Raw genomic sequence first — 19179 nt, 5'->3', positions numbered from 1 at the left:
AGACACCGCGCTCGTCATACGTGAGAACTACGGGAACTACGGGAGGGCCTACACTGACTTAGTGCAGCAAGTGAATCGGTGGGTGAGTCTGCCTTTGTCGTTGGCAGACCGCATAGCGGTCATCAAAATGGTAGTACTTCCCAAATTCCTGTACCTATTCTGTTATGTCCCTATTCGCCTGAATAAACACTTCTTTGCGACGATACAGACAACTACTCTCCTTGGTGTGGGGTGCAAAACCTCCACGCATTAGTTGGAACACTAACATTACCGTTTGAAAAGGGGGGGTTTTGTGCTCCAGATTTCTATGTCTACTATTTATGCGGACTGGCCCACTTTGCTTTCTTTTGGTTCCGACCACATGGCTTTAACCCGCAAGTAGCAGTTGAGGAGGGGGACTCGGGTGATATCCCTCTGCAGGGCATCATAACGCACGTTCGCAGACACACCTCGGTCTGAGATAAACACGATTGACGCCACGATTTCGGCATGGCAGGAGATTGGGAGGCGGACAGATAGGCTCCCTCTATATGCGCCGAATATGTATATTGCAGGGCACAGCGCTCTTTCAGTGGCACGTGAACGTGGCCCAAAGCAGACGCTTAAAGAAGCTGGCATTTCTGTTCTGGGAGGTCTATATAGAGATGGGACCTATGTGTCAGGGGACATTCTGAGCTAAATCTCTAAATCCTCACCTCTGTTCACATACATGTGCTATCGACTGCGCAGAGCTGTGAGGGATCACTAACACAGTTTTCCGCAGGAACCTGCCGTCTCCAACTCACTACAACTGGTGATAACAACTGCCACTAAGAAACATCTACTTACCAGACTATACAAGACGGTGTTAACAGAACTGGTTCTCCCGGAAGGCCGCAGCTTAGCGGAATAGATCTTTGGGGATACAGATTACGGAGGCCACGTGGGTGCAGATTTGCTCTATTACTGGCAGACTATCGTCTAACAGCAACTTGCGCATTATACACCTAAAGTTCATTCATCAGACATACCACACCCCCACAAAGCTACACAGAATAGGCTACAGAGACACAGACTGCTGTAGACGGTGTGGGCGAGCCGGGGCAGACTTTGTGCATCTGTCGTGGCAATGTCAAGCTGTACACTCCTATTGGGTAGATGTTCTGAAAATGCTAGACGCCATGACAGGCCACACTCTGAACTGTACACCACTTTAATGTTTATTAGGACACGTGCCTGAGGCTAAAGGGGTACTGGGCCGGTTTGTTAGAGTGGCTCGGTTGCTGGCAAAATGGAGGGTACTGTTCACATGGGATGGGAAGCGAAGCCCTAAGGTATCCCAGTTGCTTAAAGACATGGCCTACTGCCAGGAGCAGTTGAACTAGTACTCTGAAGAACTTCTAAAGAACTCTAGACCTAAAGATTTGTGGGCCCCGCTGAGAGAATATTTGCTAGCGTGCAGTGAGCAAGGAGGCGATACCAAGGATGCTGTACATGACTAACCTGATTTTCTTTTTTATTCCCTAGCTGCTGCGCTACCCGATTCTTGTGCATGTGGGTATGATTGCCTTACTGTATATATATATATTCAACAACTTGCAAAAGCGACCGAAAGGATGGTGATATTGCATGCTTCAGATTGCAAAGTGTAGGGTCTGGGATGGGGAGGTTGATTGTTCGGTTTACAGTTCTTTATTTACAAAAATGACACCATCTTGTAATCCCCTTGCATTCCCTCTGCTATCAATAAATACATCTTTTAAAAAATTGTTTCTGGTCTTAGAGAGCAGAAGCTCCCCACCCAGGGGTCCAGAAGCAGGTCTGTGCCAGTAAGTGACCACACCAGGGTCAGTAGATTCAGGGGGCACCTCTGAGGTGCCCTCTTAGTACAAGGCTTAATAAATCTCACACTGTCAGTGTGGATGTATTACAAGGAGTATTTTGGTACCAAGTACTCATGGTTTCAATAAAGCAATTATGGTGCAGAGAAACTCAAGTAGAGTTTCCAGCCCATTTACTCCTCATGGTTTCCAGGAACTTACAATATTTAAGAATTGGCTCAAGTATTGTAGGACCAAATCTACTCAGATATACCCTCATCTGTGGTACAGTGCATCCTGCCTTAGGTCCCACTGTAGAGCCCACAGATGCCATCGAGCATGTGTCAGTAGTAGAAGGACACGAGGCCCAGCAACCTCACATTCAGGTTAGGGGCTGAAACATCAGTATCATATCCAGAATATCCTACACTCGCCGCCCAGGAGGATAGGCCAGAAACTGCACTGAACAGCTCAGATGAAAGGAGGCGTCTGAGAGGGAGTCGGGTGTAACTTCAGCACGTTGCTAATGAACCCCAGCGAAAGTAGGAGGTTCGTTATAGTCTGGAGGTGGGTGAAGACAGATTGGGTCGAGCTCACCTTCAACAGCCAGTCATAAAAATTGGGGAAGCCTGGCAACCCTGATCTTGCAGACTAGCTGCGACCACTTCCATCACCTTGGTGACCAACCGACAGGTGTTGGTAAGCCAAAGGAGAGCACAGGGAACTGAAAGTGCTAGTGGCTTACCGTGAACTGCAGGTAACACCAATAAGACAGGATGGGAAAGTGAAAATCAGCGTACTGTATGTCCAACTATATCATCTGGTCTCGGACAGACAAGACACTACCCAGAATGATCTTGAGCTTTTAATTTTCAAGGAAGTAGTTGAGGGCTCGCAGATTTAGGATAGGACGAAAGCTTACAGCAACCGCCTACTTCTGGTGCCGGAATCCTTTCTATGACTCCCTTAACCCAGAGAGTTCTGACTTCATCCTGAAGCAAGTTCAGGAGGTCTTCCATCAGTCGGTCGTAAGTTGGAGGGATAGTGTAAGGGGAGGAAGTAGCCCCTTCGGACTATCTGAAAACACCACTTGTCTGATGTAATGTTTCGGCAGTGGCGGATCCTGCCACCATTTGGCAGCTTATGATCTTGAAGAGGCAGACTCGGAAGGTTTGGAGGCTGCACGGGGAGGAGAGGACTAAGGAGCCGCACCCACGGTGGGGTGGGGAGTCGAAAGGAGCCACACCTAGAGGGACCGAAAGGAGCCGCGGCCAAGCAGAGGCTGCAGAATGTGCGAGATCATGTGGCTGTGATATGGTTGGCCCAGCTGAAAGTCCCTTCCGTGGCTACGAATAGAGCAAGAGGCAGACAAGGAACGAGAGGCCACTGAGAGGCCCCAAGGACTTTGCCTTAGCCCAAAAGTCTTTAAAGTGCTCCAGGTACACGTCTGCCTGGTCTCTGAAAAGACGGGTGCCAACAAAGGGCATGTCCAAAAAGGAAGTCTGGACATCCCCATTAAAGCCAAAGTTCTCAGGCGTGGCATCGCTCTGCCCAGTGTGTCGGTCATTTCAACTCCACAACGAATCAGGAACTTTGACACATCTCACCCATCTGATACTGCTTGGGAGAGAATAGCACGGGCCTCTTTCGGAACCTGTGGCAGCCCTTGCAAAACAATCTCACAAGGAGTGGGAGTAGCAGCCAAATAGGCATGCAGTGTTCACAGGTGGCAATCAAAGGCTGGCAGAAAAAAAATAAAAGTCTTGCCCCAACTATCTAGCCTCTTGGATTCCCTCTACGGGTGTGCGGAAGAGACACGTCTTGTGAGGTAGAGGCTTGGACCAGCAAGCTCTTAGGGGTAGGGTGGTTGGTGAGGAAGTTTGGGTCGCCCGGTGCATGGGCAATGTCAGGTGGTGATTGCCCTAGTCAAAGGATCCCCTGTGTTGGGGTTGGACCAGGTTCCCAGAAGGACATCAGTTAAGGTCTTGTTGAAAGGCAGGAGAGACACAGCTGTAGGACCTCTGTCAAGATGTTTGTCTTTGCATCCACCGAAGGGAGAGGAAGGTCTAGGACCTCAGCTGCCCATCTCACCAACATAGCGTATGAATCTCCCACCTCCACAGCCAAGGTAGGGAGAGAAAGCCAGCCGGAATCTGAAGAGGTATCCAGTCCACTGGCCTCACCCAGTTCCTCCTACTAGTCCACTTCTTGCTCAGGCTGGTCTTGTAAAGGTCAAGCGACCTTCCCATTCTTCCTCTTTTTCAAAGCCTGAGGATCCAAGGGTGCCAGCTCTGGGTCGTTGGGGATAAGAATGGGGTTGGCGTCTCCGGAGGGCACTGGCACCGTCCGGAGTGTAAGTGGTGGCCAGCACCGGGCTAGACTGCGTCATAGTGCTCATTGCACTGGACCAGATGCTCCACTGGATCTACTGGTGGCATCAGCGCCAGAGCTGCCAGTGCAAAACCTGATGGAGCCCTCTGAGCCTCCGGGGCCCAAAAAGGCACGCCAGGAAGGTCATATCACCCAAATATGAGGTACATGGCATCAGAAAATCCTTTAAGCAGGGCGGGGATTGCTCAGGCGCCTGGTAAGCACGTTGAGGAGATTAGTGACTACGTTCAAACAGAAACACGTGATGGGTGCTTAAATGGACTTTATTTAGTTTGTTAAGTTGAGTGGAATTTAAAAAACCAAGAAGATGGTCAGACACCGCCCAATGGTACACCACGGACGTAAAATTAATAAAACTCAAATGCCGACGCTAGGAGCGAATCTGGCGCATGGACTACAGTCACCAAAACAGGATAGAATATACCAAAGTCTTACACGAGTACAAGACAAAGATAGCTCAGACTAAATCAAACTTCATAAAAAAAATTCAAGAAGCATCCAACTCCTCCAGGGAATTATTTAAAACGGTCGCCCACCTGGCAAAGAGTCCCCGTGACACCATCTTTGTACCTAACCAGAACTTTGTTGAGAACATGGCAACATTTTTCCAACACTTTAGTAGTAGGCACATCTGCTACCTATCGGGAACACACAATACCTGTTGTCACTAATTACGCTCACTCCCACTCCTAGAAAAGACACAGGTCTAATCTACTTACTCAGATGAAATCAGGGGCACCTCTAGACCCTTGCACTCCTTATATATTGCATATGATTCCAGAAACAATAAGTACAGCTCTGACTTCTCTGCTAAATGAGGTCATCAGCTTGGGTAAATTTCCTTGCAGTTGGAAGAAAGCCTGCATTAGGCCCATCCTCAAAAAAGATACCTTGGATCCGACGAGACCACAGCACTATCGGCCAATATCCTGCCTACCTCTACCAGCTAAGATTCTAGAAAAAGCTATGAATCAAGAATTAATGAGGTACGTAGATCATAACAACTTACTAGAACCCCTCACAACATGGGTTTCGACCTTGCCATTCAACAGAATCCGCCTTAATTATGGAAACTGAGGATATCCGCAGGACAATGGACGAAGGTGGTAGAACTGCCCTGATCCTATTGGACTTAACAGCGGCGTTCGACACAGTGAATCATGAGGTATTACTGAACAGGCTGAGAGCCCTGGGAATCAGACACTGGAAAAAAACAGGTGAGTGTTAATTGCGCTGGGAAGAAACACAAGTAAACTTTAAGAATTTGTTGAGCTCCAAGGATAAGATCCTGGTCACCCTCCACGGATCAAACAGATGAAAAACAGAAAAACAAGGGGTATATCCTGAGCTCCAAGACAAGTATTATAGTCCATCAATTCAATTTGACGATTAGTCATCAATTCATCTTGATTTATTTCAGTCTTCTTCAAACGAACACACACTAGCCGGCGGCTAGTGTGTGTTCGTTTGAAGAAGACTGAAATAAATCAAGATGAAATGATGACTAATCGTCTTATTGAATTGAATTGATGGACTATAATACTTGTCTTGGAGCTCAGGATATACCCCTTGTTTTTCCGAATCACAGACACTGCTCTAACTCTTCTGACGTCTTTCCTAGGTGCTCTAATCCAACAAGTCCACTGGGGAGGTCTTCAATCTGATGAATTTTCCCTCCCAGGAGGTGTACCCCAAGGTTCGGCCTTATCACCGACATTGTTCAACCTGTACTTGACGCCTCTTGCTGCACTAATAAAATCTCACAGTCTGCACCTAGTGTTGTACACCGACGACACAAATTGTAGTGTCACTTTCTCAGTCGGTGGAAGCTACAGCAAAACGCTTTAGGAATTGCCTCCTAGATGTTAAAAACTGGATGAGCCATAACTTTTTTTAATTGAACACAGAAAAGACGGAGGTAATAGAGTTCGGCCAGAAACCATCTATCTGGAACCCCCCTCTGGTGGCCTTCGGAGGCTGGCACTGTCCTGTTCCAGCGGATAAGGTCAGAAATCTTGGCTTTATGCTCGATAAAGACATTTCCTGTACGGCACAAATAAACCAGGTAACATCGGCCTGTTTTTACACCATTATGGTGCTCAGAAAAATACTACCGTACATCCCGCTTACTTTAAGGAAGACGGTGATGGGAGCCCTTATAATGTCTCGGGTGGATTATTGCAATTCACTCTACTTGGGCATTGGGGGAAAACAGTTGGCAAAACTACAGGCAATCCAAAACGCAGCAGCTAGAGTCTTAATGAATTTGCCAAAACGTCACCCTACATCCAAAGCCATACGCAAACTTCACTGGCTCCCAGTTAGGCGTAGAATTCAATTTAAGGCCTTATGTCTGGTCAACAAATCCCAATATGGAAAAGGGCCGGCCGATTTTACCAAACTCCTCCCCACGCTACACCCCGCAGCGCACATACAATCAAAACATTTATATAGGGCACTACTCACCCAGAGGGTCTCAAGGCGCCAGCCAAGCCAAGACCTGGTGTGCCTGCCCAGAATACGGACAGCCCGCTGGGGCGGGAAATCCATTTCCCATCAGGCCTCCAAATTATGGAATATTGCCCTCTGCGCTGCGGTCTGACAAATCTAAAGTGAGCTTTAGGAAGGCATTAAATACCTGGCTCTTCTCTATGCCCTAACTTAGCTCTGTAACTTCTTCTGTGCTATAGCGCTAAGACGCCTCGGCAAAAGAGCGCTTTAAAAATATTTCAGTCAGTCAAATACAGACTGAAGGAAATACTGAATGGATAATCTCAATTATTTTCTGAACTGGACTTGTTCCTAAAACATAATACTATCTGAAGATTGGGCCTCAAAAATCAGTCAGGAGAGGAAGTTCGAATGCGCTCCTTCTCTTCACTCGTGCCCCAGCTGTGTAAAAACAGTTATGCCCGAGTGAGCATTAAAAATGTCATAGCAGGAATCTTCTGGGCCTCCTTAGATGCCACTCCTCAGTGCTCTCATTTGGCCTGGGCCACTTCACTTCCCCTCAGACAAGTGGAAGATGCTCGCCATGACATTGCTTACATGGACATTCATCAGTGAACCCTCCAGGTTTAACAGCACCTCCAGCTTACAACCACCACTTCAATCCTGTGATGCTGGTATCCTTCTCTCTCCAGGTCTACTGAGGTATAGGTTTCTCTAGGCGACCGATCACTGTGCTCAGAAAGCCTTCTTGGCTGCTGTCCATGCCATGACCCTGATTATCTAATTCTTAATTCATTTTCTTTAGAAAAAGGAGGGAAAAAAACAATTTTCACATATTTAATTGCATCAACATATCAGTCAATGCAATCCTCAAAACGCCACATACATAAATGTAACTATGAATAAGTAATATTGATGACAGTGTGAGGATGTGAATTGGTATTTAGATAAAATTTCCTGTGTGTGCGTTGTATTTTTTAAATATTTAAATTGTTTATGAAAAATAAGTTACAGCCCTAGAATCAGATCACAGGGAAATTATATAATTTGGAAATAACGTTGCTGTTTGTAATGTCTAACTAAAGTGGACTCATAAAACCGTCTCCTAGCCAAACTGCACAGGTACACGTTCAATGAACGTGGACAAAATACTTAACTATCACACTCCAACATCCACTTGCAAACGTCCAAACCATGGCCTTACAAGAAACACCAAATGGATAAGCTCTGAACGTTCAACAGACCCCTGTTCAAATTCCTATTTTAAGTTAGCCACAAAATACTAATCCTATCTCCAACTTCTAACACCATGTACCGTTCCCCTTGTGCTCGCCAACACCTCCAACCATACACAACCTATCCACCTTATTTTAAGTCCTCTCAAATTCTTTCCATGCTGAGCAGAACAGCCAACCTGTACAGCAGAGCACTTAGTTTGCCAGCTTGCAAGACACTCTCAAAGTTAAAGAACCAATAAGTCCCCAATTGAACGCTGTGAACTCTTTCTACCAACTAAAGACTCAATTCACTGTCCCAGAGACTCCTTATAAGCTTTATCTATATCAATTCAAGTCTTTACAGTCTTCTACACCCCATTTCCTCGCCCATATATACCCTAGCCAGAGCAGCCACCACAATGTTATGAATTTGTACAGCTAAGTAATGCACTGACTTGGCCCTTGATAATAAGCAAACATTTAGAAAAACATGGCAACAAATACATGTGGGGGGCTTTCTACACACTACTCAAAGTACATTCACACTACTTTTAACTCACCTGAGAAGACTTCAAGCATATAGACATTTGGATGTAACTTGCACTACAGATTTATATTACAGAATTTCCTATACCAGCCACCTCACCACAAACGCATTAAGGACATTACGAAAACTACGTAGCAAATTAAGTAAATCGTTCTGTTGGTCGATTCCCACTTGTTCACACATTAACAGCACACATGCTTTTTTGATAAAAAAAAAGGAGAATACAATAACAATAAAATTAGAGCTACTCACTTTAATGTGCGTCTTCACAACATTGGTTCTTTGCAAACGCTGATCTTCTGGTATGCCTATCTCCTCCCAGATGCTTCGCAGCCTGTGTAGTGCCCTAGTCAAACACTGTACACTTTCTTCAGCCATTACTTCACTGAGGAAAAAAAGATAAAATTAAACCCATAGCATGAAACAAGCATTGGCAAAGCAAACAAGTCTTGCTTCATGGGTGCCTGTGCACCCATGTGGCATTTGAGGAGAAAAAAAATGTTTTGGTGATGTGTTGCAGTGGCAAAAAAAAAAAAAAATAATAAGTTCAAAGATATGCGTTCCTGCATGCGTTATGCATTTGCACGTATAAAGCCACCCAGCACGAGATTGAATGAGTCAATATACATGTGCGTGCACATGGCAGGAAGTGATCACCATGGTTTATTTTTAATTCACAGTTCCAAGATGGAAGACCGCCGCTTTGGTGCAGTAAATAAAAAAACTTCTACATGCTTTTTGTGAAAGAAGCACCCCTTCCCTGGAGCAAATTCTAGCTGACAGGCCCTCAGGTGCTTAAGAAAACTTTATCAAAGAAAAGAAAATTGCAGCGGAAGAGGCACAATGTAGGAGGAGAAGAGGGAAGTCAATGCAGAGGGCATTAACAGACGGAGAAGCAAGGGAGGAGGTTGGGACAAGGGAAGAAAAAAGAAAGCAAGACAGAGCAAGATAAAGAAGAGCTTGGGAATTGAGACAGGAGCAATAAGAAGCACGCAAGCTGAATATTTGAGGGGGAAGCAGAAAGTGAGGGAAAGAGCAAAAACACACTCTGGTTGAAACCTGAAAGAAAAGGGTAGTTCTCCAAAATGTGGACGGATGCAAGTCATCTAATTAAAAAGATAGTAAAGAAGCTATGTTCCAGAGGAGTGACAAACCAGATGAGGAAGAAAAGACACTGAATAACAAGCAAGCAAAAGAGATTGACAACCAAGTCAATCTCTAGTAAACAGTGGGCTGTCTCAAAGCCCACTGAAAGTCTTGGTATGAACAGTATGTCTGACCACAGACAGCTAAAAGCTGTCTGAAGGCGAGATAAAAAGCAAACAAGCGTATCAGGTTTACATCCCTAACATGAAGTTTGAAGAAGCTAAATCTGTGGCCTTTAGCAATCACACTGTTTATCAACCTTAGTTCCAGAGACATTTTAGACAAAAGGTCAATACTGTTGCTGGCATATCCATAAGTCAATAGTGACCGCTTCTTTTTTATAATGCATATGTTCAAGCAACAAAATTGCATCAAATAAGAGAGCAGTTACTTACTTAGAGCGCTCACCCCAACAATAAAGGCTTTAAATTAATGAACCACAAATATAAGTTTAAAAAGAACATATGGCCCTTCCCTGATCCATAATGTTGTAATGCAAATTGGCAGCTAAAGGGTTTGTTCTGCAGGGGTTTAGCATTCTTGTCCCAAGGACAAAATACACATGAAAACGTGTTGCACTTGACCCCAAACAATATGTCCTGAGCGTCGGGTTGGACATATGTCGTTGGGCGTCGTCAACCCAGAGTTGACAATGAAGGTGTTTTGGGTCAAATGTTCTGTGCTGAATTTTGACAATGCAAGAAAGCACAAATCCAAGTGTGACATGTTTATCGGTGGAGTGGAAATTTCTACAGCAGTGGACTCAGGTTCCGTGTTTACTATTCTTAATAAGGACTTGGGAGTATGCAGACTGATGAGTTGGTCATGTCTGACATTGAACCAGTGACATTTAGTGGTCAAAGAATTTCTATGTTGGGATACAATGGTTCTTGGAAGCATATTAAAAGGAAGAAAGGGGGGCGTGGCTTAGCGGGCGTTGATGGCGGACGCGGCTTTCTAGAGCTCCCGCCGGCCTGACGATTATCCGACCGATTATCCTGGCCCCCGGACCCAAACAGTGCACTGCCTGTGGGGCGATTGTGGCAGACAGTGCTGGGGGCCATCTGACGCTGGGAGCGACGGTCCGGGACCTTCCAGGGCAGCGGGACCTGCCGAAGCAGCGAGCGGCCTAGTCCCGAACGACAAAGCCGGGGCCTCGATTTTGGCGCGACCGGAGGGCTCGCGCAGGTGCCGGCGGCACCATCCTTCTGCCCAAGTCTGGGCCGGCCTGGTATCAGCGACACATCGAGGAGACCCCCTGCCTAACACTACAGCGAGGGCGGCAGAGACTGGTGCCCGGAGGTCGCCGAGCAGGAGCAGCGGCCTACCTCGCCTTGGAGAAGCCAGGGCCTCGAGTTTGGTGGTACCCGCCCAGCGACACCAGCATCTGTCCTCGGGACAGGAGTGCAGGCGCAGCGAGGCCTGAGGAGCTGGGGGGCGGTAATGCACCTGGACCGGACTGCTGGAATCCCCATGGCTGTGCTCACCGGGGCAGTGGACTGAGGGCCTGTAGGACGGACCGGAGTGGTTCGTGTCCGTGCCGGGACAAACGTGCCTGCGGACCCAGTGTGGACCTGGCGCCGACCCTGCGGAGGTGATCGACGAACCGTGAGTGTCTCCCCCCCCTGGTGACCTCCCCCCTCCATCGCACTGCAGAGATTGCTAGAGGGGCGGAAGGGACCGATGGGACCGGCTTGGACTTGACTTGGGGCCCTGAGCAGGCTGCCGGGCCTAGGATACCCCCGGGCTGTCGTGGAGGATCGCGAGGTGCACAAGTGCAGGTTGTGGCGGCGAACTCATAGGGAGGTGTCCCTGGCGGCTCTCATTCACGCTGGGGCTTGGCCTGCAGGGGTCTGCGGAGACTCGTGAGGCCCTTTCCCCCCACCCTGAATAGACGGCGGCGGCGTGTATGAGGCGTGTATAGACTGTAGGGGTGTCTGGACAGTGAACCACCCTTGGCAGCTGTTGGAGGTGTGGATTGCCCCGCCAAAAGGATCCGCTAACGCTTGAAGGGCGGTGATACCGGAGTAAGACTTGGCCATGACCAGAGGGGGGGGGGGGGGGCTGCTAAGCAGGGTCCCATCGACAAGTTCACGGAACCGAATGGCGGCCCGGGGTCGGGGCCGGATAACGCGGTGATAACCCAATCCAGGGACATGCTGGACGCCAAGATTGGGGCGGATGTGACCCTCCTGAGACAGGACCTACGCAACGCTGTGGCGCGGATTACAGAGGCCGAGTCCAGGATCTCAGTGGTGGAAGATGATGTCGGGACCCTGAAGAAGAAAATGGCGGCGATTGAGAATATTCAAAAGGGTCTGGCGCTTCGTGTGGAGGATGCCGAAGGACGGGCGCGCAGTAACAACCTTCGCTTTGTGGGTTTTCCGGAGGGCTGTGAAAAGGGCAGCATGGAACGCTTCCTTTCCCAATGGCTGGAGAGCTGGCTCCCCCCGGATACCTTGTCCCGCTGCTTTGTGATTGAGCGCGCTCACCGGGCCCTGACGCAGAAGCCGCCGGCGGGAGAATGGCCCAGGCCGGTGATCGCCAGAATCCTGAACTTCCATGACAGAGACACTATACTGCGGGAGGCGAGGGCCAAGGATTCCCTTTTATTTGAAAATCACAAGATCATGATCTTCCCCGACTACACCAAGATAGTACAACAACAGAGACACTCTTTCCTGGCCGCCAAGACAAAACTTCGGGGCCTGAAGATTCAGTATTCCTTGCTCTATCCGGCCCGCCTACGAGTAGTCTTTCAATCCCGCACTCACTTTTTCGATACGCCAGAGGACGTCTTCAGGTGGACGGATGAAACGGTGAGAGTCAGGCCCCATGCTCAACTGGGCCTTGTTCCGGGACACACGAGTGATTCATCGTAAAACCGGAGTGATCAGAACGCCCGAAGCAAAAGGAATAGAAAGTCCAGATCTCGGAAGTGCACTGCCTCTAGCACTGAGTCTCGGACTGCTGCGCCCACTGATTCGGACCACTCGGGTGGAGGTAGCCGAGGGGCGATGGGTGGTCCTGCCCGCCTACGGATACCAGCTGCCCCAGCTGAGGGGAGTGGTCCACCTGTGCTTTGCTCTACGGACGACTGAAAGCTGAGTAGACTGCCACGCTTGGTTGGTTGGTTCTTCCAACAATTGCTGGGACTATGAGAAGGGTTTGGGGTGCTCCGTTACAGGGGCTACCTGCCTCCTACATGAGTGGGAGATGTTAGGGGGAGGGGGGGGGGGGGGGGGAGTTCTTAGCTTAGTGGGTGTTTGGGATCCATTGGTATGGTTGGCCTTGGGCGCTCCGTTTTGGGCCCGAGGCTGCCCATGCCGCGACAGATACTTCAGTGTTCTATGAGGTATTTGGGGTTGGAGGAGGGGTAGGCAGTTGGGGGGACTTGTTTGGGGGTCAGGTTGGGACAGGGGCTGGGGATGGCGGGGAGGTTGGGGTGGCTGAGTGGGGTTGGTGGTGGGAGTGGGGGAGGAGGGCAGTGGGGGTGGGGGGTAGATAAGTTTGAAACAGTGTCTGCGCTACTTTGGCAATTGTATTGTATGTGTGTGGCTCCGAGAGCCCAAGCTTCTGCATTTTCTCCCCATTGACAATGGTTGACGCCCAGAGGTCAGGCCTCCTACATGCGATGTTACGAGTAGTGAGTTGGAATGTCCGGGGGATGCTAGATAAAAGCTGGGGAAAAGGGAAGGGGCGGACGTTCTCTTCCTACAGGAGACGCACCTCCAGGGCACCAAGACCCTCAGTTTGCAGAGATATGGCTATCAACAAGTGTTTCATGCGGGCTTTGCGAGGGGGTCCCGGGGGGTGGCGGTCCTGATACACCGCAAGCTCTCTTATGTACATGAGACGCAATGGATCGATACCCATGGTAGATATGTGTTTGTTAAAGGTATGGTTGGGGATGAGCCGATGGTCTTTGGCAGTGTGTATGCTCCGCCCCCGTTGCAAGATGCACTTATTGAAAAGTTGTTTGAGGTGTGGGCCGATATCCCGGATGTGCTGGCGATTGTGGGGAGACTGGAATGACGTGATGGACGGACGGACCGCTATAGGCCCGGTAGGAGACTCCAGGCTGCAGCACCGACTAAACTTAATGGCCTAGCGCAGGGCATGGGTTGGATTGACTCCTGGCGCTACCAACACACTCTGAGTCGCGAATATTCATATGTGTCGGCAGTACACAAGTACTTCTCCAGATTAGATTACTTGTTCGTGCCGCTCCCCTGGCTAGCGAGGGTCGCTTCCACAGCTGTGCTTCCTAGTGGTATCTCGGACCACTCCCCCGTGTCCCTGGATCTTCTGTTGGACAAGAGGCGACAGCCCTTCCGATGGCGCCAGTCTGCGTGGCACCTGCAACAGGATAGCTATCGCTCACACCTACGTGAAGCCATTTCTAATTATTGGGCGGAGAACGACGGGCCGGAGGTGGACTCCGCCACCCAGTGGGAGGCACTTAAGCCAGTGCTCCGGGGGGTGAACATCGCTTGGTGTGCAGGGGCCCGCAGGATCCGTCAGAGAGAGGTGGAGGAGGCAGCGGGGCAGGTTCGAGACCTGGAGAGAGAATGCACTATGGGCGACACAGATGAGGCTGTGGGGCAGCTCCTGATGGCGCAGCAATCGTACTCATCCCTGTTACTCAATGAGGCGCGCCAGCTCTGGCTGGCCACACAGAGCAGAATTTATCAATGGGGGGGGATAAGTCCAGCACCATGCTCTACAGACTCTGCCAACACACCTTCCGGGCTCAGACCCTGCCGGGAATTCGGGATGAGCGGGGGGGACCAGATGTCGGCCCCTGAGGACATAGCAGCCAGCTTCGCACAGTATTATGCGGATCTGTATGCTCCCTGCGGAGGACGTTGATAAATTCTTGGCGGATCTCCCGCCGCGTGCGCTCTCGGATGAGGGCAGGGATCAGCTGGAACTCCCTGTCCCTGGAGGAACTAGGCACGGCACTTGGGGAATTGAATTCTGGTAAGGCCCGGGACCTAATGGGTTCCCGTGTGAATTCATGAAAACCTTTCACCTCCAACTGGAGGGGCGCTATAGGTTGGCACTAGAGGCAGCCAGGGAGTGTGGTCGCCTCCCAGCGGACTGGAGACATGCCAAAATTGTTGTCATCTGTAAGCCCGGGAGACCCCCTGAACATCACTCCTCATACAGGCCGATTTCCCTTTTAAACTTTGAGGCGAAAATATTGGCCAAGGCCCTGGCCAACCGCCTCCTCCCGTATATCACCGATCTGGTGCACCCTGATCAGGCGGGGTTCATGCCCCATAGGGCAACCAGACAACATTTGCGCGCGCAGGTGGTGGTGGAGACGGCCCGTGCCGCTGGGATCCCAACGGCGCTCCTTTTAGCTGACATTGATAGGGCATTCGATTCTCTCAGCTGGGTGTACCTTCGGGCGCATCTGTCCCGCCTCAATCTTGGGCCTGTTTTCCTCTCATATCTGAGCCTGCTCTATACGGACCTGACCGCGTCGGTGAGAGTGGCGGGGCGGCGTCAAAACCCTTTCCATCGGACGGGGCACCAGGCAGGGTTGCCCTCTCACCCTATTTATTCGCATTGGGCATGGAACCCCTGGCGGCGTGGGTGCGGATGGACGCGCAGCTATGGGGGCTAGAGTAGGAGATGGGCCCGTCCGATCGCATTGCATTGTATGCCGATGACTTCCTCTTCTTCCTTACGGCCCTCAATAGGTCCGGGCCCAGAGTCCTGGAGATAATGCAAATCTTTAGGGAAGTTTCGGCCTTGCATCTAAACGTGCAAAAGTCTAAGCTGTGCTGTGGGTGCTGGGAGATAGTGAGGGACTGGGTGCATGGGCGTCGACGCTGCAGACGGCGGCAGGTGGACTCAAATACCTGGGCGTCTTTATTACGGACGCTCCGAATGTGGCATGGGAGCGCAATGTGGTGCCCGTTTGGGATAGAGTACATGAGAATTTGGTCCAGAATGCCACTGAACATCTATGGCCGATCGGCGATCTTTAAAATGGTGGCCCTCCCGCGCCTCCTATACCAACTGCAAAACCACCCATGCCCTATAGCACCGCAGTGGTTTCGTCAAGTGAACGCTGAGTCAGTTCCTCTGGGCCGGGGGAGTGGCGGGAGTGGCTCTCCGCACTTGCTTCCTGTCTACATACTGCGGGGGCCTGGCCACCTCAGACATTTTATCATACTATCAGGCGGCACACCTATTGGTGCTTAATGATTGGTTGTACGGGGATCGGAGCGACCCGACCTACACCCTAGAACGGTACTTGATGGATCCGGACACGGTATACACCATTCTGTACTCGGCGACTATCAGGAAGAGGCTCCCCATAGTCACCCAGGTGGTCTTCCGAGTGTGGCGTGCAGCTCTGCGCCGCATGGGGTGGTGGAACAAGTTGACGAGGGAGACTCCGCTGTGGCAGAACGGACGACTGCCGGCGCTGGCATCCCTACGGGGATTCAAGGGCTGGGACGCTATTGGCATCTCTACGCTCGGCCACGTCATGAGGGGCACCACCCTTAAGTCTTTCCAGACCTTGAGTGAGGAATATGCCATGCCCAAGACCCAATTCTTTAAATACCTGCAACTGCGACATGCATTATCCCCCTCTCTGGTGGGCTTAGAGTCCCTGCCAGAATTCAGCCCCCTGGAGGCTAAGGTGTTTATGGGGGGAATTGGAGGAAAAGAAAATTTCTAATATATATCAGACCCTGGTCACACACTGCTCCTCCTCCCTGGATAGACTACTCTCCGCGTGGGAGGGAGATGTGGGAGCTCTCGGAGAGGAAGACTGGAGGGAGGCCCTGGAGGCCCCAAGGGGGGCGGCCATTGCGATGAGTCTACGCTTTATTCAATTTAAATACTTACATAGGGCCTATTTTACCAGAGAACGACTGTGGAAAGCAGGTTTGATTGCCTCCCCTGAGTGCTTGAGGTGCGGACGGGAGGTTGGGACGTTTGTCCACACTGTGTGGTCGTGTGCAAACCTGGCGAGATACTGGATGGGTGTCTGGGACTGCTTGGCTGAGGTCTTGGGCTGGGACCTTCCCCGATCACCGCAGCTCGGCCTGCTGCATGCCATGGAACAGGTGGGGGGCAACATATACAAACGCCACTACTGGTTTTGGGCCTCACTGTGGCTAAGCGAGATATAGCCAGGGCCTGGAAGGACCCCAGGGCCCCCTTACTGTAAGTTTGGAGACGGGGTTGGACTTTTGCATGGGGCTGGAGCGTCCTGTCTTTGAGGCCAGGGGATGCCCTCGGAAACATTTTAAGATATGGAAAAGATGGGCGGACTACAGAGGACTGTGGCTGGAGCCACCGATGCCCCAGGACGCTGGAGAGGATCTTTAATTATTGTACCCTGGGCGGCAGGGAGCACACACTCTTTGTATTTTCTTGCTTTATGCCTTGAGACTAGCAGACACTGTGTAGGGAACTGGGTGGGACCTGGGGGGGGTGGTAGGGAGTGCGGGTGTATAATCTATTATTGTTTGTACTGACTGCATATCCTCTTTCATGCCTGAGCTTATTAGTCCTGCGTTGTAATGCAGGACGGTGTCCCCTTTTGTGTTTTGTCGGTACTTCAATAAAATTTTGTTCTGAAAAAAAAAAAGGAAGAAAGGTATGTGTGTCAGAAGTATAACCCTCAGAGTTAAGTTGGAAGGACCAAAAAGCACTGGAAATTATTTTTGATCCCAATAGCAGAGATCAATTTTTATTACTTGAAACACAGGAACAGGAAGAAAAAAAGAGACATGGGGAAAAGGAATTTCCGGAAGTATTTTTATCTGGAGATGTCAGAAAACAAAGGGTTTGGGCTCAAAGATGGTGCCACTCCAGTGTACCACAAAGTGAGAATCATTCCTTGAGAGTAAAGGATGATGTGGATAGTGAACTTAAACTGGAACTAAGAGTTATAATTGAGTCTATAGAATGGTTGTCCCCATTGGCAGTGCCACAGTAGGCCAACAGGTCACGTGTAGACCTATGCAACCTGAACAAATACGTTGTTGTAGTAAAGTTACCTCTACCTAATATTAATTATTGGATGAGACCAAAAGGTGTAAGATGGTTTTCCACCACGGTTTTATTCTCAGCTTGCAATCATCAAGTTGCTTTTCACCATGCTAGTAGGAACGTTACAGCATTTAACACCTTTTGTTTGCTACAGGTTTGTGTGTATGCCATTTGGACTGGCATCAGCTGCTGCAGTCTTTCAGAAGTTGATGCGTAGGCTGTTTAGGGACCAAAGAAGTGTTACATACTTCCAGGATGGCATCCTAGTAATGGGGAAGAGTTAAGAGGAGCAGGATAGTAAGCTGAGGGATGTTTTAGGAATTTTAAAGAACGGATTAACTGCAGAATGGAACAAATGTGAAGTCTGTGACTTTCCTAGGACATGTAGTCAGTGAAGATAGAATTTTTCCAAAGAAATAAAATTAAAGACTATAAGTAAAGCACCTGCCCAACCTGCAAAGATGAGGTTACGTCTTTTTTAGGCCTGTCTGAATTTCATTCAAAATGTGTTCATTTAGCAGAAAAAGCATCTTACAATTTGCAAGGAAAAACCATCACATCACTTGGGAAGGCCACCGCATAATCTTCACGCAGGATTTCTCCAAAGAGACGGTCGAGACACGAAAAGGCTTCTTGTCATTGAGAGATAAACAAAAGTCAAAAGATATTCAATTCTCATTTGCAGGCCCAGCGAGCTTTAAAATCATCGACCATGGTAAGCCTCGCTTCTTCTCAAACCCCCATGACCTCGCATGTTATTTGGAAGACTCACCTCCACAATTCATGGATTCCTCAAGCGGAGCCTCCAACAAACAAAAAACGGAAGCACATGAATCTTCTCACTACTGACATTGTTTATCTTGGTCTGGTGAGACATCATTGGTGTTCAAGAATGTTCAATCGTGCTAATGGTCATGTTTTGTAATCATGGTCAATGGTTTGTTTAGTCCGGTTAATAAATTCTCCATTGGTCTGAATTGGGGTGCTCTCCTTTGGTTAATGAATAATCACGTTCAACTCCTGCATGTTTTATGCTGTTGTGGCCTTAAACAGGTTTTTCCTTGGTTGATTCACGTGGAGTCTGCCTGTTCAGTTGGTTTTCTTTACACTTCCACTGTTGTTGCTGACAGCACCATCCGCACTTCCAGATCTTCATATTGTTTCATTATCTTTACATATTGTACTGCTAATTTGCTCTTTAGCAGTCCTAATGGGGCTAGAAGTTACTGGTGCCAGTTATGGCCAAACCGTCAAATACTTGTTCACCCTTTAAGTTCTTGCAGGCAGTATAGATGTAATGCCTTGTGTCTAATTTAAGTCCTTGCGAGTAGTATAGCTGTAATGCCACATGTCGAATAGCCCAGATTCTTGCATTGGGTTCCATCACGGAGCCCTAGCTCTATTATGTAAGGGCACACAGTTATGCTAGAGCAGCTATCTTGATCATTCTGTTCTTTTACCCTCCTAAAACGTCCTGTGTTGACCATGGACGGTACTGCCGTCGCAGCTCCTAAGTTCGATTTTCCTAGGGGGAGGGGAGAAGGGGTCTAGGGGCACCGGGTGGAGGGTGGGTTGGGGGGGGGTAGGCAAGGGGTAAATGTAA

The 19179-nt window shown here is 49.4% G+C and overlaps 1 protein-coding gene across 4 annotated transcripts in view; it reads right to left on the bottom strand.

Annotated features, from left to right (window-relative positions):
- LOC147733584 (protein regulator of cytokinesis 1-like) overlaps window positions 1-19179 on the bottom strand; it is a 544834-nt gene that overhangs the window by 504880 nt on the left and 20775 nt on the right. For all 4 annotated transcript variants that reach the window (XM_086958174.1, XM_086958175.1, XM_086958173.1 and 1 more), the window contains exon 2: window positions 8658-8790. In XM_086958174.1, coding sequence (XP_086814300.1) covers window positions 8658-8790 — 133 coding nt within the window. The remainder of the gene's footprint in view (window positions 1-8657; window positions 8791-19179) is intronic.

Source organism: Lissotriton vulgaris, chromosome 2_1, assembly GCF_964263255.1.
Source record: "Lissotriton vulgaris chromosome 2_1, aLisVul1.2, whole genome shotgun sequence".
Classification (NCBI taxonomy): Eukaryota; Metazoa; Chordata; class Amphibia; order Caudata; family Salamandridae; genus Lissotriton; species Lissotriton vulgaris.
Note: the sequence above shows the minus strand (reverse complement) of the source record. Positions and strands in the feature narration are given on the sequence as shown.